General features: G+C 42.9%; 1 protein-coding gene across 1 annotated transcript in view; it reads left to right on the forward strand.

Annotated features, from left to right (window-relative positions):
- JPH2 (junctophilin 2) overlaps positions 1-21,526 on the forward strand; it is a 62,946-nt gene that overhangs the window by 14,898 nt on the left and 26,522 nt on the right. The window contains exon 2 of the mRNA XM_044663806.1: positions 11,105-11,894. Within this exon, the coding sequence (XP_044519741.1) occupies positions 11,105-11,894 (790 nt within the window). The remainder of the gene's footprint in view (positions 1-11,104; positions 11,895-21,526) is intronic.

A 21,526-nucleotide genomic window follows, 5' to 3' on the forward strand; every position in this document is an offset into this window, starting at 1 on the left:
AAAGGAAAGCAAAGGAAAGCAAAGGAAAGGAAAGGAAAGGAAAGGAAAGGAAAGGAAAGGAAAAGAAAGATAACGAGTTCCCCATCACCACTTCAAGTAACCTGGGTGACCACCTTTTGGGTATGTTGTAGGGGGGATTCTTATTCAAGAACAGGTTGGGCTAGATGGCCTGAAAGGTCCCTTCCAGCTATGAGATTCTGTGATCCCTAGCAAGCGATCCAGTGTCCACTTCATCATCTCTAATGAGAGGAAGCTCTCTGCTTCCAGAGGTAACCCATTCTACTTTTGGACAGCCCTATTTGCCAAGAAGCTTTGCCTTAAGGGAAGCCAAAACAATCTGTCTGTCTGCAACTTCTAGCCTTTACCTTGTGTTCTCCTCTCTACAGCCAAGAAGAAAGAATCTAATTCCTTCTCTGTGTAATAGCCCTTTGAATGTCTGAAGATAACCATTTTATCTCCTTCTCCATTTCTCTCTTCTCTAGGCTACATAGCCCTAGTTCCTTTAATTTTATCACTGTAGTTGTAGTCCCAGGAGCCGTTTTCTGTACCCAATCCAGTTTGAAAGTGTCCTTCCTAAAATGTAGAACCCAAGACTAGAGAGTGGAGGACATGAGGAGCTATTGCCTCTCTCATTCAGGATACTTTTCTTGTGGCTAAGATGCAATTAACTTTTGAGATTGCCAGGTTACACCATTGAATCCTGCTGGTTGCTGTCCACAGATATTGAACCGAATACCCCCAAGTCTTTTTTTTTTGCAGGAACTATTGTCTCGATGTGTTTTCCTCATCCTGTACTTAATTGTACAATCGATTAGTTGAAGAGGTAAGAGACTTGGTGTGGAGTATCACAAATACTGTGCGACTCAGCTAATATGTTAATTAGTTTTCCTGAATTGCTTCTCCTTCCCTTCTCCTTTTTTAAAAAATGTTTTATTCTTTATAACAAGGGATGATTCTTTGGATCGGTCAAGGGGAGAGAATATATTTGGAAATGAAAGTAACATAAAAACAAAAGAGATCAATTTAAAAATCCTTTAATGACTCAGTACTCTTTAGGTCTGGTCATTTAACCAGTTTTAAATTCACCTATACTATTATTTAGACCAGGTCTCTCCATCCTGTCTATATGGATAGTATGAAAACATTTTAAATGCTTTGCTGAAATCCAAGTATATGTAGTCTATAGAATTTCTCTGGTTTACCCGTCAGTCTAGTGACGTTATCAAAAAAAGAAATGACCAAATTTAGGATCCTAGGAACTTCAGATCATCCAGCCCTACTTCTACCCAAAACATGAATCTCTCCTAGACAGATAGATAGATGTTCATCCAGCCTCCTCTTGAATACCCCCAATGATGGGGAACTCCCTGCCTACCAAGGTACCCTATTCTATTGTTTAGCAGCACTAGCTGTAAAGAAATTCTTTCTTTTTTGTCATATACTTCCAAAACTTCCAGTGGTTTGGGCTCTATGCTCTGGAATTGTACAGAACAAATTGAATCTTTCTATTCATGACTGACCCTTAGACATTTGAAGGCAGGTCATATCTTCCTCTAAGTCTTGACTTCCTCACCTTGAACACCCTACTTCCTTTAAATGATCTTTTCATGGCAGAGTCTAAACTCCCTTCACAACCTGGTCACTGTACTCTGTCTATTGTTGTTCAGTCATTTCAGTTATTTATGACTCCTTGGAACCCCATTTGGGGTTTTGCCTGGCAGAGATACTGGAGTGGTTTGCCATTTCCTTCTCCAGTTAATTTTTCAGATGAAGAAACTGAGGCAAACAAAGTTAAGTGACTTGCTCAGAGTCACACAGCTAATAAAATGTCTAAGTCCACATTTGAAGTCAGGAAAATAAGTCTTCTTGATTCCAAGCCCAGTACTCTATCCACTGTCCCACCTAGCTGCTTGTTCTTTGGCTAGGCTCCAATTTATCATCGTCTCCCTTCAAAGATACTATAAGCTATTGGAAATGAGAAACTTGACTATGACTTCATTAAGCTGCCACCTGCCATCATTGTATTCATTTAAATCTTTTCAGGTTCCTTTCCTTCCACATTGGCTCTGAGCATCAGAGGCTACATTTTTTTCTATCTGAAGAATGCCTCTGACTTGAAGTTTGTGCTCCCCAATTCCAGGGCCATCATTGGAAAGGCATTCTTAACTGAGGCTTCAACGTCATTTTTTTCTAATAGTGATGATAATGATGGAAATGACAGTAGCACCTATTTCTATAGCAGATTAAGGTTTGCAATATGCTTTCTTTACAACATCCTTGTGTATTCTTATCTGTTTTGTAGATGTAAAAAACAGGTTCAGAAATGTTGCAATTTTCCCATAATAATACTATTAGTAAATGTTTGAGCTATATTTGAATCTACATTTCCCACTCTTTCCATTATGATATGCTATCTCATAGAATGTTAAGAATCAAAAGGAACTATAAGAGACCTTCTTGTTCAATCCCACTAATTTTACAGAGAAGGAAAATGAGGAATATAGAGGAAATGGAGTTAACTCAAAGTCACATAGCCCTAGAACTCAGTTTCCTAGTAACTAGCCCTGTGATCTTTTCATTGTATAATGCAGTAAAGTTTCAGAAGATTCATTTGAATTCCTGAAATGGGATCTGTATCAGACCCCTAAAGCAACCTGTTGCCCTGCTGGTGATGTTTTACAGGGAAAAAAGTCAACAACACTTTTCCAGAGTCCCAGTTTGGTTTCTGGTATGTGGAAGATTGACTAAAATGGACCCATCTCCATAAAACAAAGAATGCCAAATCTGGGAAGGCCCTAGAACACAGGTTATCAGACTGGAAGAACACATGCCGTTAGAAGGGTCCATAAAAAAAAAAAAAAAAAAAAAAAAAAAAGCTTGTGCAATCTCCTCAAGTGAGACAAATTCCCAAGGCTTTCTTTCTACCCAAATAGGGCATAGTATATGAGGCTCACACCTCTTGCACTTCTTGGTAAATGCAGAATGTATGGGTTCTTTCCCAGACATCAGAATGGAGGAAATACTCACAACAATAAAGTCATGAGTCCATTGAAGTATAAAGTCAGGTGGAAAGAGGATTAGATTTGTTCCATTTGACTCCAGATAACAAAATTGGACTGATGAATGCTAGGAGATCATCATATTAATAATCCAGGCACGAAGGAATGAGGGCTCAGACTAAAGTGATCTCAGTGGGATAAATTTTGAGGAAAAAGAAAATCACATTTAAATATAGGTTGTAATTGGCAGATGAACCTCTGAGGTCCTTGTCAACTCAGAGATTTACTGATGCCAAGATGTGATGAGTGAGATTTCTGTTTAATAGACGAAAAATTTTCCTAACAACTAGAGTTATCCAAAATTGGAATGAGTTGTTAGTGGAATTATAGACAGAGGATTTCTCATTACTGGATATCTTCGAGCAGAAACGAGATGACCATTTGTCAGGGATTGTAGAGGTCATTCCTATCCAGGGATGTTGAACTATGAGGCCTCTGAGATTCCTTCCAGCTCTGAAATTCTATGACTGATTTCTGGAAGAGGCTCCTATCAACCTCCCAGGCTGGAGTCATTTATTTTATCCCGATCCATCCTGGCATCAGGAATCAGTGCATTCCTTGTTCAGGTGGGTAGGAAAGCCTTTTAAAACTTCCTGGGGACTGTCTTCAGCCTGACCCTAAAAAGAGGATGGGTTGAGAGATGGGGGGGTAAGAGAGATGGGCAAGTAACTTTCCCATCTTAATGGCAACATTCAGTCTTGAACCAATAATCTTATCTACTCAAATCATTGGAGTTCCCCAATAGAACCCAAGTGATCTAACTCTCAGGGTCAAGCTGAGTAAGTTACACTGACTTCCAGTTTAAACAGTAAAGTCTAGGGAGGAGGACTGGAGACAGCAAAATGACCTTGAGTGAGTCACTTCCAGGGGTGTGCCTGAGCTAGCTCATACTGACTGACTGACAGCCAATTGTTAAATTTTCAGTGCGAGCATTATACTTTGGAAATTGTTGAATGCTACAAATCAGGGCTTGATTTATCGTCTTGTTGATTTATATACTCAATAAAGTGTTGGAGTAAATGTTAGTAATTCAGATTAAACCTAAAATTGTGTCATTTTTACTATTTTTTAATGATAGTCACTTATTATGCAACTTCAAATGAGAGATTGGTCCAAATTATAACAGTTCATATTTCTAAAACCCTTTGAAGTTAATAGAGCACTTTCCTCATTAAGCTACCCTGCAATGTAGATGGTTCAGGTATTATTTGTATTTGACAGCCAGGCCCCTACCTCTCCCGGTTGTTGTAAGAATCAAACGGGGGGAGAGGAGGGAAAGAACATGAATCATGTAACCATGGGAAAATGTTCTAAATCAATCAATTAAATAAAATTTTCCAATAAAAAAAGGAATAGAATGAGATAGCTTAAAAAATGTTTTGCAAACATTAAAGCGCTATATAAACACTAGTTCTTATTATTATTATACCTTAAAGTGCTGATATATAATAAGTAATAAATATCATTATATTCTATACATTATATGTCATATAAAGTATATTATATATGTTATATGAAATATATAAATAATCAATAAGTAATCAATAACATTGGTATTATTTTAGTAGCATTAGTCACATGACAATGAGGTGGTACAGTGTGGTTAGAGTATTGGGCCTGGAGTCAGGAAGACTCAAATATAATCTCAGTCATTTATTAGTTTTGTGACCCAGGAAGTTGCTTAACCTCCGTTTGCCTCAATTTCCTAAACTGTAAAATGGGATTAATAATAGTATGTACCTCACAAGGTTGTTGTGAGGGTCAAATGAGACAATAATTATAAAGTGCTTGGCATTTGGTAGATGCTTTATAAAATCTTCTTATCATCATCCTCAGTATTATTATTATTATCATTATTGTTATGACAAGAAGGAATAGGAGGAAAATAGGACCCAGAGGGAAATGACTGGTACTTATTGATAAAAAGCAGCAGTCCTTGATCTTGAAGGCAGAGTCAACCCCAAGGCTAGATTATGGCACTGCACACAGTGCCAGTGTACAGTCTTCGCTCCCCACAGAATATCGCCACGTTGGGGAGAGTGGGGCAGGGGGCCTCCCCCAGCAGGTGGGACAGGTTTGGACACTTTGCTCCTGCCCTGGAATCTGGTTCTTTCCCTGCCGTTCTCAGGTCTGCCAGCCCAAAGAACTCTCAGCTAGCAAGTTTCCTAATATAACCTGGCAGTTTCCTGCTCAGACAGTTGGCAGAAACCGCTCTCCCATTGCAACTTTGCCTTCTCTTGGACTTAAAGGGACCCTTCGGGCCCATTCTGCCTCAAATTCAATATGTCTGCAGTTGCTATAGTAGATTTCAGAGTCTGTCAACAAAAATAATCACCAAATTCTTTTTTTCTTTTTCTTTTCTCTACCCTTTATTTTCTTTTCTTTTTCCCCTTGTTCTTCTCTCTCCTTCTATGTCTCCATTTTTCTCTCCTATTATTTCCTTCCATTCTTCTTTTTTCTTTCTCTTTCTTTCTATGTAACTGCCTCCAAGCCAAGCTGGGGGCTCAGGCAGCTTTGTAGATGAACTGAACTTTGACCTGGTAAGAAGCACTCAGCAGAGTGTCCTTCTGGGCCACCATGGCAAACCCTGTAGAGGTCAGTGTCCACTGAGGAGAAAAGGTTCCTTATATTCTTGTTCCCAATGTTACTAGTGATTGCCAGGAACTGTGATCTATAAATGGAGAAAAGGGCCCAAGGGGAAACAGGGCTGGGTAGAGGAAGGGAGGGAAGAAGTGAGGCCAGTGGAATTGTCTATCCAGCTTGACTCTGGGGAATGTGAGAGTTGCTTTAGGTCAGTGATTCCCAAAGTGGGTGCCACCGCCCCCTGGTGGGTGCTGCAGTGACCCAGGGAGGCGGTGATGGCCACAGGTGCATTTATCTTTCCTATTAATTACTATTAAATTTTTTAAAAATTTAATTTCCAGGGGCACTAAGTAATATTTTTCTGGAAAGGGGGTGGTAGGCCAAAAAAGTTTGGGAACCACTGCTTTAGATGGACTTTAAATCAATTAGGTGGCTTAGCAAATAGATGGTCAGGTCTAGAGAGGGTGGTCTTGGGTTCAAATCTGACCTCAGGCCCTGGGCAATTCATTTAACCCCCATTACCTAGCCCTTACTACTCTTCTGCCTCAGAATCAATATATATTCTTTTAATTAATTAATTTGTTTATTTGTTTATTGATTGATTAAATAACCCTTACTGTGTATTGGCTCCAAGGCAGAAGAGTGGTAAGGGCTAGGCAATGGGGGTTAAGTGACTTGCCCAGGGTCACACAGCTAGGAAGTGTCTGAGGCCAGATTTGAACCTAGGACCTCCCAGCTCTCAATCCACTGAGCCACCCAGCTGCCCCCTCAATATGCATTCTAAGACAGAAATTAAAGGTTTGTTTTTGGTGGTGGTAGTTTTTTTTTTTTTTTTTTAAGAAGAAAAAATAGAGAAGTATGCTTGATAGTTGAAGTAGAAAGGAGGGCTCAGGGGAAATTAGATTGAACATGGAAGTTTAAGAAGAAAGGAACAAAGGGATTTTTTTTTTTAAGACCAAAGCTGTTTAAAAGAATGAAATCATTTAATTGTGTCCATGTGGAATCTAGAAGCCCCCAAATTGTAGCCTAGAAAGATTTAAGTGACCCCCGTCTACTTAGCTCTAAGGTGATAGGCTCAGGCTTGGATCCATCACAAGAGAGATCCTCTCTGAGGAAAGGCCAAACCCAAGCTGAGTGACACCTTGACGCAGTAGGTAGGGCATCAGTCTCTAACCTGAAAAGGTCCCAAGTTCGATCCTCAGAAAGTAGGGTGTAGTATAACTGGAGAGGCTTCTGGAGACCAGAAGAGTCTCTGGGCTTGGGTTTGACCTTGGAGGATCTCTCTTGTGATGGATCCAAGCCTGAGCCTATCACCTTCGAGCTAAGTAGACGGGGGTCACTTAAATCTTTCTAGGCTACAATTTGGGGGCTTCTAGATTCCACGTCGACAATAGTGTTAACTAGGAAAAAACACAGAACTGTTAAATAGTCAGAAAAGCCACACTTTAATTAAGGAAAGGAGTACAATACTAAATTAGGCCTCCATGCAGAGCTGCATGCCACATGCCTACACAGAGTCCGAGGATTTAATTTTACTCTGGATGCTCTGGTCACTGACCCCTGGGAACGCCAACTGCACTAGATTGGACAATTCCAAGGAGCCATTAAAGTTGGGAAACTTAAATACCTTTCTAGGGAAACATGGGGACTGAGGATGAGAGGGATAGCTGATTGGCTTTACAATGGTAACAAAGGAAAATGAGGAGTCCCAGACAGGAATAACAGTGAGGTGCTGATGCTTTACCATGGACATAAATGGGAAAGACTCAGCCAAGGGCTGGGCCACCTTGGTAAAAGATTTTGGCCTAAGAGGAGAACCCATTGGGACCAAAAGGGGTACTTAACACCTGATGGGATTAGCCCTCCCCACTTAAACTCCTTTAAGGTCTATTGTCAGTCTGAGACTAGTGAAGTTGGACTTTCCCTCAGGAGGAACTCAAGGTCAAACCTGGGTCTGTCACCTTCGAGCTAAGTAAACTGGGGGTCATTAAATCTTTCTAGGCTACAAGTTTGGGGGCTTCTAGATTCCACGTTGACAGTAGCATAGTAGAAAAAGAATCGGGAAACTCAAAGTCCTAGCTCTGCTGTTAACTTTGATTGACTTTGGACAAGTTCTTTCCTTTCAGGTTTTCACTTCCTCCTTGGTAAAATGGTGGGATGAAATAGGGGGGTGGGGAGAAAGATGGCCAAATTAGATGCTCTCCTAAAGTCCCTTCTAGTTCAGACATTCCATCACAGCTCTGCCATAGACTTCCCTATGAGAACTTCATTAAATCATCCTCCCCCCCAACCCATTTTCAAAGACACAAGATGGCATACAGAGAAGTATGGGGCCACATGCCAAGGATGAAACGTTTGCTGTAGTGTAGTGTAGACACTCTGTGCACTATAGATGACAATTCTACCTATATTAATTTACCTATTTTGGTTTATTAAATACAGTTATGTATTACAATCATACATTTTTGTTAAACTATAAATATCATGAAATTATGTTTTTTTTTCTCGAAGTGACACAACAGCTGAGTTATGCTCAGTTTTTTGGTGAATTTTGACACACCAAATTCAAAAGGTGCCCATTACTGAAAAAGAGTACTTAGCATTTGCTTAGCCCCACCTAATTGGGACTGGCATTTACCTTAAGGTTCATTATTCAATCTGAAACTGCTAGTCTGAGATTCCCTTCAGGGTAGATTCTCATGGGAACAGGGAACAAGGGCAAGCTTTGGGGTCTCTGGTTTACCAGCTAGTCCTAAAACTTGGGGTTCATCAGATCTTACTAGGCTACAAATTCGGGGTTTCTAGATTCCATGTTGATGCTAAGGACTTTACAAACATCTCATTTGGTCCTCACAACAACCTTATGAGGGAGGTGCTGTTTGTTATCCCCATTTTACAGTTTAGGAAATTGAAGCAAATAGATATTAAGTGACTGCCTAGAGTCACACATCTAGTAAGTATCTGAAGCTAGATAGAACTCAGGTGTTCCTGACTCCCAGCTCAGTATTCCATCCACAGAGCCATTGAATGATTACTAAAGTATCTTCCAGCTCTAATATAGGGATTCCTCTATTGATCATACATTGTGATTCTTTAACAAATGAGAACTTGAGGGGAATAAGAGAGGTTTCAGGTTAACTCTTCTTCTCCCTGGCTCCTGGGCCATCCCCAGCCCAGGCTTATGAGACATGTGAGTATGAGGCACAGGGCTCTGGGACTGGGCTGAGCTGTCACAGTGAGAGTTCTGGGAGCCATTGGCAAGGGTATAGAAATCAACACCCCCAGATTCTGTTACCAATTTCTGCCCCTAGGCAAGACCCAGACAAGCCGGATCCCTGGATCCTCTTCCTGAGCTTCTCAATGGCTGCTGCACCTCTAAAATTAGTCTACAGAGAGAACAAGGCAGGACAGCTTTGGCTGAGAGAGCAGGCTCCGATGGGGAGGGCAGGGGACCCCCAATGATAACTCTCTGCCACCTAGGAGACTGAGGCCCCTATTCAGAATATTAGAAGGACCTTCAACCCAGAGGTAGTCGTAGTAATAATAATGATTACTTATAGGATTACGAATTAGTTCTTTAATTTACTTTTATATTGCTATTTTACTTTTATTACTAATTAGTATTGCTATATTGCTAATAGCAACAATTTATAACATTTATATAACCCTTTGAAGAATGCAAAGCATTTACCAATATTGTTTGATTCATTTCATCCTCCCAATAGCTCCATGAGGTACATACAATCAGCAAGACAGGAATATCAGGAATAAAGTAAAAAGTATAGGAGTACAGGAATTACCCTTTCCACATTGTTGTTCTGTTGTTTCAGTGGTGTCTGTGACCTTGTTTGGGTTTTCTTGGCAAAGATTCTGGAGTAGTTTGCCATTTCCTTCTCCAGCTCATTTTACAGATGAGGAAACTGAGATAAACAGGGTGAAGTGACTTGCCCAGGGTCACCTATCTAGTGTTTCAGGCTGGACTTGAACTCAGGTCTTCCTGATTCTGGGCCCTCCACTGTGCCACTTATCTGTCTCTGTTTCACAGTTCAGGGCAAAAGTGTTGCCTGTCATCAGACAGCTAGGAAATGCCAGAAGCTAGATTCAAACCCGAGTCGTCTTGCTTCTTGTCTAGTACCCCATCCCTGCTGTGCTTTCTTTTTATCCACCTCCTGTCCTGTCCTTCATCCACTTTATCATCAGTCATTTAGTGAGTTTTTGTTAAACACCTTCTGTGCACCAGGCACTGAGCTGTACCCTGAGGAGCCATCTGAGAGGAAGCATGGCTTTATAGGTTGGAAGGTGGAGTCAGAAACACTTGAATTCAAGTTATTCCTCTGATAGGAACTGATTGTGAGACCCCTAGTAAGTCAATTGATCTCTCAATGCCCCAGGCAGCTCTCTAAGATTATAGACAGCAGAGAAAGAGCCAATTGCTTTGATAAAGGAAACCAGGATGAGATCATTCCTGTCCTCTAGGAGCTTATGTCCCAATAGAGGGTGTAGCTTGTGAAAAGATAAATAAACGCCTAGTAGAAGAATTATATTTTGTCCTTGTGACAATGGGGAAACCACTGAAGCTTCCTGAACAGAAAAACAATATGGCCAGACCTGTGATGTAGAAACATCACTTTAGTAACTACATGGAAGATGGTTAAAGTTAGTTACTCAGTCAACAAACATTTATTAAGCTTTTCTTAGGTGCCAGCTCATTTGATAGATGAAAAACTGAGGCAAATAAGGTTAAGTGACTTGCCCAGAATCACATAACTAGGAATTAAGGCCAGATTTGCACTCAGGAAGATGAATCAAATGACTTGCCCAGGGTCACACAGTTAGTTAGTATCTGATTCAGGAAATGTAAACTCAGGTCTTCTTGACTCCAGGCCCAGTATTGTAACCCATTTTGCTTCCTGGATGTCCCCTGGAAGGGAACTTAGAAATTATCTAGTCCATTCCCCTTTTTATGGATGGGAAAACTGAGTCCTGATGTGGGCAGGTGATCAACGTAGTAAATTAGAAGTAAAGCCGAGACTAAAATCAGGACCTACGTCTCATTTAATGTAGTGCTCTTTCCCCTATATTTTGCTGCATCTCTATAAATATAAGGGATTTACTAATTGCTATTCCCATCAGCATAAAAACCTGATTTCCTCCTTTCTTTTCTTCCTCCCTTCCTTTTTTCCTTCCTTCCTTCCTCCCTCCCTTCCTCCCTTCCTTCCTCTCTCTTTTAAAAATCAACCATCTTTTAAAAAACTTTTAGCTTTTGTCTCTGTATTGGTTCTAAGGCAGAAGAGCAGTAAAGGCTAGGCAATGAGGGTTAAGTGACTTGCCCAGGGTCAAACGGCCAGAAAGTGTCTGAGGCCAGTTTTGAACCCAGGACTTTCTGTCCCTAGGCCTGGTTCTCTATCCACCGAGCTACCCAGCTGCTCCCTGCTGACCTGATTTTTCTTCTTGCTTCTTAGGAACATATCAAGGCCAGTTCACTAATGGCATGCGTCATGGTTATGGCGTCCGGCAGAGCGTCCCATATGGCATGGCAGTGGTGGTCCGCTCACCCCTCCGAACATCCCTCTCCTCCCTGAGAAGTGAGCACAGCAATGGAACCCTGGCCCAACAGGATGCTTCCTCCACCCCCATGGATGGCACCACTCTGGCTACCCCAACCATCTCCCGTGGTGGCTTTGCCCTCAGCCTCTATGCCAATGCAGAGGCTGCTGCCAAGCTCCCTCGGAGTAGTGGTGGCTTCTTCCAGAGAGGTTCCCTCTTGGGGAAACTGAGGCGCTCAGAGTCACGGAGCTCTCTGGCCAGTCAGAAGAGCCGGGTCAGCTTCCTGAAGAGTGACCTGAGCTCAGCAGCCAGTGATGCAGCCTCCACGACCAGCTTGGGAGAAGGAGTCGAGGGAGAGGACTTTGCTCCGTTTGAGTCTGACATCGATGCCACCACCACCGAGACGTACATGGGTGAGTGGAAAAATGACAAGCGGTCTGGCTTTGGGGTCAGCGAGCGGTCCAGCGGGCTGAAGTATGAGGGCGAGTGGCTGGATAACCTGAGGCACGGCTATGGCTGTACCACGCTGCCTGATGGCAAGAAGGAGGAAGGAAAGTACCGACACAATGTCCTGGTCAAGGGCATGAAGAAACGTGTTCTTCCCCTCAAGAGCACCAAAATCCGGCAGAAGGTGGACCACAGCGTGGAGGGTGCCCAGCGGGCAGCAGCCATTGCCCGACAGAAGTCAGAGATTGCTGCCTCCAGGTAGGACCCAGAAGGTTTCCTAAAGGGAGTGACCGGGTTATGGGGAGGTTCCTCTACGAAGGAGAGACCAGAGGATTTCAAGCTGGAAAAGTTCTTAGAGATCTTCTCATCTAACTCTTTAATCTTACAAATGAGGAAATGATCTGGCCAAGGTTATATTGGCTGCTAGTAGCAAGGTTATACTTTTAACCAAGGTTTGCACAAGGAATATCCTTTGTCAGGCCACATATTTGGCTCAAGAAATCCACAAGACTCAGTATCCTAGGTAGCTAGAATTTCAGCATTTCTCCCTTTATGAAGAAAAAAAACAAAGACCCAGAGATGGGGAAATGACTTGTTTGATATCACCCAGGGAGTTAGTGACAAAGCAATGGACTAGAATCCTGGCCTTCTGGCTCTCAGGCCAATCACAGAATACGTTCCCTAAAGTTTACCTCACATCACCATCTAGCCTCAGCGTTTTGCAATGGCCCTCTTGCCTTGTTCTTCTCATTTTCCCTCCATAAAATGAGAGGTTTAGACCAAGATAGCCTTTAGGGTACCTCCCCAGTAGTGATGCCCTATATTGTAACATTCTGTGATTGGTGTTCTAAGGCGATTTCTAGTTCTCAGAGTTAGCATCCACAGTGAAATTGTGCATCTCCGACAGCCAATCCCAAGGTGATGGAGCAAATGAGGAAGAGGAATGAAGCAGCCGCCTAGCCGTCCCTCCTGGCTTTACTCCCCTGCTTACCAACCTTGAGGAATTTTCCCCACAGTGCCATTCTTACTTCTCAAGTCAAAATTCTAATCAAGTGGTTCTCATTGGGAGGGTTCGGAGAGCCATAAATAGAGATCTGAGACTCATGGAGCTCCTCTGTCTCCTCGTTGATGTAAATCTCCCTTGGATGTAGGCTGTAGATGAGGCAACCAGAGGAATTGCTGCACTTTCCATCAGCCTGAGAATGCCTTGTTCTTTCTGGGCTGGCAAGTTTGGTGGGGGAGGAGAGGCTGTTCCTGCTTACTCTTTAAGCATGGGATAAATTTCCTATTAAGGGCAACTCTGGGCTTGGAGGAAATGCAGTGTTAAGGCTCTTTCCCCCTAGAGGTTCTCTCTTCTCACCCTGAACCTCTTTAGGAGCTGATGAGAAGCAATAGAAAGATAGCAGGTTATAGGAGGGGGGAAATTTTGCTTCATATGGGGGTTAAACTAGATAAATGACCGCCTGAGATCCCTTTGAGCTCTGGGAATCTGATTCTAAGTTAGAGACAGGCAGCAGGGTGAATCATAAACCACAGAATGTTGGGGCTGGAAGGGGACCTTAAAGCATCGAATACCAGAGCTAAGAAGGGATTAAAGAACATTGAATGCCATAGCTGGAAGTGACCTGAGAGACTGATTCTAACCCCCTTATTTTACAGAGGAAGAAACTGAGTTCCAGGTATGAGAAGTGGCACTCCTTATGCCACTGAGGAAGTCAGGGAAGAATGTGCTCCTAAGAGGTTAAGCCTAACCAGAGAGTCATCAGCTTCCCTGTCCCAGCCAGGCATGATTTCCTTTTTATAACAAACCAGTGTTTCAAAGTACTTCTCACTGAATGTCTCCAGCTTGATGCCTCCAACCCTTAGGGACCCTAATAGCAAAGAGCATTGAGAATCTTGGCTCCAGTGTCTTGCCAAATGTCCTGCACACAGCAATCCAGTGAAGAAGAAATTTAGTCAACTGCCCCTTCTCATTTTGCCCCCCATTTGGCATGGCCCCCAATCATATGGAAGTTCTAAGGGCATTCGAACTGGAAAAAGATCACAAAATATAGAATGTGAGAGTTAGCTGATCCCTTTAGAAAATAGAAGAGAGGCTTTGGAGAGAATCTAGTCGAATCTTCTTGATTTTGGTTTTGGTTTTTAAAGGCTGGGTCTCCCCTCTCACTCAGGCTGGAAATGAAGGAGCCAGATTCCATTACTAATCCTGCTTTGACCAGATTCATTTCCAACATAGACCATTTTCTCCTTCTTTAGCCTGCACTCCTTGGGGCTCTTAACCCTATTGCAGTTTGTAACTCCCTAGCTCAAGAAATCCACAAGACTCAGTATCCTAGGTAGCTAGAATTTCAGCATTTCTCCCTTTATGAAGGAGAAAACAAAGACCCAGAGATGGGGAAATGACTTGTTTGATATCACCCAGGGAGTTAGTGACAAAGCAATGGACTAGAATCCTGGCTTTCTGGCTCTCAGGCCAATGCACCATGCTGCCAAAGATGGCTTTGACTGTGGAACCCAGAGCATTCCCATGAGAAACCACACACTCTAGATAAAGATGTTTCAGGAAAGAAGTGTCACCAAAGGGCAACAAGCAGCTTCAGGGGAATTATAAGGAAAGATCTGAGGCTGTGGGACAGAATTCAGATTGAGGTTGCAAATTTTCAGTTGCCTTGTTATCCACCTGACCCAAGTACTCATTCCTGGACTCTAATTTGTAGGACCCTTTGTGAAAAGCAAAGGAAGGAGGGTTGAAATTCAGTCATGGATTTCCATTCAAACCTATCCGATTTCAGTCCAGGTTTCCACAAGTGCCTGGTGCTGTGATCCATCTAGACTACTGGGAAGGAAGTAGAGGGACCAAAAGCCTTTAACCTCAAGGAGAGTGCTAGCTTCTTTCCCATGTTATATCAGCAAACCTAAGGAGATAGAAGCAGGGTTTTCACTGTTGGGGTTAGTAAACCTGGCTATACCTCAGTTCTTGATGGCCTGACTGAGCAGGGGTAAGAAGCGATGAAGGATGGTGACAGAGAGAGCTGTTAATTTGGGATATGTAAGAAAAAAACATTGAAGCCTGGGCAGTGACTTCCTTCCAATAAAGGTAGCAAGAATTCTAGAACACTGAATATCGGAACTATACAAGGCCTTGGAATGTCAACCACCAGAACTCAGAAGGATTTTAGAACGTAAACTATCAAAACTGGAAGGGACCTTATAGCAGGGAATATTAGAAGCACCCTGGAAATTATTCAGATCTTCTCATTTTGTAGATTGGGAAATTAAGGTCCTGAAAGAGAATGCAAGTTAGGATCACAAGCAAAACTAGAAGGAACCTTGGAATGTTGCATGTTAGAGGTGGAAGGGATCTTGGAAAGTAGGAAGTCAGAACTAAAAGAGATCTAAGAACACTGAATGTTAGAGGTGGAAACAATCTTAATGATTATTTAACCCTCTCTTAGATTATTTCCTCTACTGTAAAATGAAGGAGCCAAACTACATGGTCTCCAGCTCTGACATTCTGATTCTCTTAAAATTTTGTGTGTTCTATTTTCTTTCTTTAAAAAAAATTTTTTTTTACCTTATTTTCTGACTTAGTTACAACTCTTTAAGACAGAAGGGCAAGGGTTAGGCAACTAGGGTTAAGTTACTTGCCCAGAGTGTCTAAGGCCAGTTTTGAACCAAGATCCTCCTGACACCTAGAACTCTATCCCCTGAGCCACCCAGCTACTCCTGTATTCTATTTTCTTAATAAGGCTCTAAGCTTCTTCAATCCATCAATCTATCCATCAAAAAACATTTATTAAGCATTTATTTTGTTCTAAGTGCTGGGAATTCAAACAAAAGTGAAAAATAGTTCCTGCCTTCAAGAAGCTTCCATTCAAATGGGAGAGCTATCTAGTAAATAACTAGGTTACTAACAATAGATGTAGAGGAATGCTGAGGGACTTATGAGAAGGAAAACTAGCCACATTCAGAGGAAGAACTGTGGGAGCAGAAACACAGAAGGAAAACAAGTGCTTGAACACATGGGCTGTTGGGGATGTTATTGGGGATGTAGACACTAAACAATAACTCTAGTCCAACTATCAATAATATGGAATTAGGTCTTGATCAATGATACATGTAAAACCCAGTGGAATTGTATGTCAGCTATGTGGGGGTGTGGGGGGGAAGGGAGAGGGAAAGAACATGAAATATGTAACTATGGAAAATATTCAAAATAAAAAATTTAAATAAAAAAACAATAATAGATGCAGAGGGTAGTGTAGAGGTAATCTCAAGAGGAACTCTGAATAACTGGGGGTTGCCTAGCCCTTACTGCTTTTCTGCCTTGGAAATGATAGTCTTGATTCTAGGACGGATGATAAAGTTTAAAAAAAAAAATGGCAGTCAGTACAAATTTATTGAATTAAAATCAGTGACCTTCTCCTCCAGGAGACATTGTGGGGCTTTGCAGAGTTTGTCAACTATTTCCCTTCCCTTTCAGCTTCTGGGATCTTCTCCTAATCTTCAGAATTTTAAAACAACCTTTCAGACATGCCCCAGGTTGTCAGGAACATTTCCTCACAGCCCCCTCCCACCAGGTGCAGACAGCCGTGTGAGTTCTAGAGCATTTCTTTCCGGCAGAGCGATGCCCTCCCGCTCCCTCAGGGGTCTCCTCAGAGGGCCCAGCTGCCCTGGCTCACAGGCCTGGGGACATCTGGGGGCCGGCCTCCTGCCTGGCCAACTTCCCTTCTTTGTTCAGACCTAACCCAGACGCCAGTGACTCCCTTGTGTGTCCCCCCCCCCCCCCCAGCTCTCACTGAGGAGAGGGTGCTCCGAGGTCCACATCTTACTCTCTGGGGCCTTTCCCATCCTGCCAGGCAAGGCCCGTCCTGCCTCCTCTTGCTTCCTATCTCTGTGTGCTCAGGACTTCACGGAGGCTGGAGCCGGGCCCAGCCCCAGCCCCTGACCCAGGATGGTGGCGGCTGGTGTGGATGACGTTCTGAAAAGGCCTGGAGTCAGCAGACATTCCCTGTCTAAATATGGGAAAGCAGCAGAGGACTGGTTTAGCCGAGCCTGGGGGGAATGTGACAGCTGAGCGGTGGGGCCTGCCCGTGGAATTCCAGCCCCCCTCAGCCCTCGGCTCTCCCTTCTCTTCCCCCACCGTCCCAGGTGGGGCCCCGCCTCAGCATTCCAGTGAGCGAGACACTTCCAGAACTCCCCCCGTGTCACAGACACCCCTTGGCCCTGCCCCCACCACCATCTGGACCTTCTTAAGGGCTTAGCCATCGGGTCTGAAAACTGATAAAGCCACTGGGGGTGGGAAGAGGGGGGTGGTAGGGAAGGAGGAAAGGAATTTCATCCAGCATCTTCAGTGTCTGGGCGTGGGTCCTTTTAGAGCTTTAGGGAGCAGGGTGGCTGCAGAAGGAGCCGGCCTGGGTTCCCATTCTGGACTGAGAGTCCGAAGGCCTGGACTCTCCTCCTGGCTCCCTCATAGATTAACTGAGTCAGCTCGAGCACATCACCTCACCTTTCTGTGAGGTAAAAGAAGGAACGGGGACTAGAGAATCTCTTCAATTCTGTCAGCTTGGGTGTCTCTGATTTTTGTGATTCTAGTTTTATGTTCCCTCAGAAGGACAGACAGACAGGGCCTTGGCTGGATCTGTTAGGCCTCAGACTTGAGGCAGGTTTGGGTTTTCAGTCAATGGATATATACTTACTGATGTCAACCAGATCCAGCGTTCTGGGCTGGATACTGCTCAGGATACAGAAGAGTGTAAGCCACTCATGCAACTTAGTCTAATTGGGAAAAAGACAAGGCTAAAATATATATAAAAGTATAGAATGTAGAATTGAGGTAATTGGAAGGAACCTTAAAAAGTCATCCATTCCAGGGCTTCTTAATCTTTTTATTTTTATTTTTTATGTTACATACCCCATTGGCAATCTGGTGAGACCTATAGGCCCTTTTCAGAAGAATGTTTTTTAAGAACATGAAGGAAAGGCCAGATTTCAGGCAAAGGTAGTCAAAATAAAGATGTAATTCTTTACCCATCCAAGTTTATGGCCCCCCAATGGTCTGTGGGCCTCAGGTAAAGAACCTTGATCTAACTCAACCCCTTCATTTTATAGAGGATGCCAAGGCACTGGGGTAGGAAGTGACTCAACTCAAAAAGCTAGATAGCAGAACAGCTGGGACTAGAACCAAGGTTTCATGGGTTTTAGTCCAAAGGTATTTCCATGGCCAATCAGCAATCAAATAGTCTATATTGAGTGTTTCCAGTGTGCTAAGAAGCATCAGGAATAGAAAACTGGCCTCAGAGCCAGGAAGATCTAGGTTCAAATCTTGTCTGACATCTATTGGCTGGAGAAGTCACTTAAACCTTCCAGGGCGTTAGGAAGCTCTCTCAAAGCATGTTTCAGAGAAGATGCTGCCCTGCACAGATAGAAGAAGTAGCTCACCCAGAGGGCCCTGGACCAGTGAGATCACAGGTCCTACCCCTATTCCTATGTCACAGGGGCTCGTGCTCAGGAGCCCCAGATTTGGGCTGCCCTCTTCTACACCGGGCAGGAATCCAGCTCCCGACATCTTTATTATTCTTTCCGAAGTGCTGCTGAAATTTCCCAGCTGTAGGAATAGGTGGCCATTCCGTCCCCATAGTGACCGCATCACTGTTTCTGGGAAGAGGATGGGGAGTATTGGGAAAAGGAGACTGATCCCTGAAACCTAGAAGGTCTGTTCACTAGTACTGATGGAGTCTGGCCTCTCCTGTTACCTCGTGACAATAACACGTTTTTGATAGAGCTTAGAGAACGCAAAATGAGCAGTCCAGGCCAGGTCAAAGTTTGTTCAGGACAAAATGGAGACCGTAGGCGTTATCAACGAATGGGAAATGAGGGCCCAGAGATGGAAATGACTTGCCTGAGTCACTTATTAAGTTAGGGGCAAAGCCTGAGGAGAGCCCGGGTCTCCTGATTCCCAGTCTGCTGTTCCTTATACGCTGGCAGGAAGCTTCCATGTGCCCTCCACCCTTGTTAATGAAGAGTTCTGTGCTACCATCTTCCTGTCATAGGATAGGCCATGGGAAGGAGGCTCATCTTTTGCTTATTATTTTTTATTCTGTTCATTGGTTTTCTCATATGTAAAATGAGGGGACTGGATGCTAGAATGATTAACCTGGGGTCCATTAACTTTAAAAAAAATCCTTACCTTCCCTTCTTAGGATCAATATTGTGTATTGGTTCTTAGGCAGAAATATGGTAGGGCAATGGGGGCTAAGTCACTTACCCAGATTTTACTGAACTGCTGATAGGGTCCATAGCATTAGATTAAGATGCTCTAGAATGGATCACTTTTTAAGGTCTCTTCCAATTATGATAATTCTACATTCGATGCCTTTACATGCATTCTAGACTTAGCTTTTTCCCTATTTGACTAAGTTCTCTGAGTGGCTTACACTTTTCTAGATCCTCAGTAGTATCCAGCCCAAGCAGTATGTGTCCATTGACTGAAAACTCAAATCTGCCTTAAGTCTGAGGTTCAACAAGTGACAGCTAGGAAGAGTCTGAGGTCAAATTTGAACCCAGAACCTCCTATCTCCAGGCCTGGCTCTTCTCTCACTGAGCCACATCACTGCCTCTGGGTCCATTAACCTAAAAAAATTATAAGTGTAGGTCAAGGTAATTGATTTTCAAATAATCTTACATATTCTGTTTTATATATTTAAAAATTTCATTGTGAGAAAGGATCCATAGGCTTCAGCAGTCTGCTAAACTAGTCCGTAACACAAAAACATAACCTTAACAAGGTTAAGAATCCTTGAGCTAGAGGATATCCAAGATAATTCCCAGCATAATGTTTTGCATAACTTCATATGTATAATGGATATTGTAGTTCTTGTTTCTCAGTGGGTGGGGGAGGGAGTAGATGGAGGAAGAGGATTTGGAACTAAAAATTTTTTAAAGTTTCTATAATAAATTTCTACATAATTAAAAAGAGATCATTTCCAGCTCTAAAATCTCCTGCCTTTATTCTTCTACTGAATCTTTCCCTGGTCAGGTCTCTTTTATCCTTGGAAAAAAAATTCCTTTGATTCTATTATCATCTCAAACTGTGATAATCTCTCTCTTCTGGGAAATTGCTAGTGGTTCTACCAGGAATGCCGTTTCCCTTTTACTCTCCTCCTTTCTGCCTTCCTCTTTTCTGGACTGACCCAGAGTCCATTTAGGACACTATGATTGCCACCACCACTGTGGGCATTATGCCCCCTTAACTTCTTTTAACTCTTCCTCCTGGCCTGGGGTCGGTCTGGATGGTGAGAAGAAGATACCCCAACCCATCGTGGCTGCTTAACTGATCGTTCGGCTTGGGTGAGACAGGAGTCACAAACTCTATTCCTCCTATGGAAAGGAGACTTAATCGCACTTTACCATCTGTCCTGCAGACCTTTGGAACTATCAGCTGAGCTGCTAACTTAACATAAGGACCCTTGGGCTTTGCCATCTGTTCTTCTGCTAAACCTTTAGAACTTCTGGCCTTTTCTATCCACTCTGCAGCTGATCTTTCTTCCCCAAATGGAGTTTGAGGGCTTTAAGAGTGGGGATGTTCTTAATTTTTTCTATTTTATCCCTAGGTCTTAGTACAATGCTTTGCACCTAGTAAGCATTTAATAATTCTTTATATGTTAATTCAAACGTAGTATATATTCTGGAAGACCCACTCATGCCTTAGTCTCCTGCAATCTGGTTTCCATCTCCAACACTCCACTGAAATTCACCCTCCAAGATCATAAGCAAATTCCTTCTTGCTAAATCTAGTGACTTCTCAGTTCTCATCCTCCTTGATTTCTTTATAGCCATCCACCATTGAAAACCCCTTCCTCTCTTGGTGCTCCTTTTTCCCTTGACTTCCAAGGCAATTTTTCCTCTTCTTGATCCCTGGCTCTATCATGATTTCTTCATCTTTCTCTTATTCCCTAAGTGTGAGCATTCCTCAAGGCTCTGTGCTTGTTTCTCTTTCCTCTATATACACTATCCCTTAGGAATCTCATTCAACTCTGTGCCTTCAATTTATACCTTTATGTATATGAGGATGAGGTGAAGTTACTTTAGAGGCAGCTGGATAGTGTCATGGATAGTGGTAATACAAAGAGATGTGAACAGCAGTGTGAACAAAAGCACTGGGGCAGAAAATAACAATAATGGTTTATATTTATGTATCACCTATTATGTGCCAGATGCTTTACATATTATCTCATTTTATTTTCACAATAACCCTGGGCGACTGGGGCTGTTATTATCTCCATTTTACAGATGAGGAAATTGAGTCAAATAAAGGTTAAATGACTTGTCTAGGGTACGAGAGCTGTATATTACTGAGGCTGAATTTGAACTTAGATCTAGAGCTCTAACCACTGAACCACCTAAAGAATGATATATACTGGGAGGGGCACTGGACTTGGAAGATTGGGGCAGAATCTTTGGCTCTGCCACAAGTTTAGAAAATTTTGTAAAGTGCTTAGCACAGTGCCTAGCACATAGTAAATGCTATATAAATGCTAGGGTGATGATTGTTATTATTATTATTTTCTGCCTTTGTGCCTTTGTTTAGATCATTTCTTCCTCCTCATATTTTCTTTTCCCTCTTTCTTCAAATCTTGCCCTCTGATGTCCTGTTTGAGCCCTGCCTTCTGCTTTCCTGACTACTCCAGCCCATACTGACCTCCTCTGAGCTCCTGTAGTGATACAGGAACCCTCTAGGCTAGTTTGTACTTGACCAAGAGTCCCCTTGATAGCACTGCTAGCCAAACAGCCATCCCTCATCCCCTTGAACTCACCACCTCCCGAGGCAATCATTCCATCCTACTCTCATACCCCTCCATTGCTGGATGCAGTGACTTGTCTAGCATAGT

This window comes from Gracilinanus agilis, chromosome 2, assembly GCF_016433145.1.
Source record: "Gracilinanus agilis isolate LMUSP501 chromosome 2, AgileGrace, whole genome shotgun sequence".
Lineage (NCBI taxonomy): Eukaryota > Metazoa > Chordata > Mammalia > Didelphimorphia > Didelphidae > Gracilinanus > Gracilinanus agilis.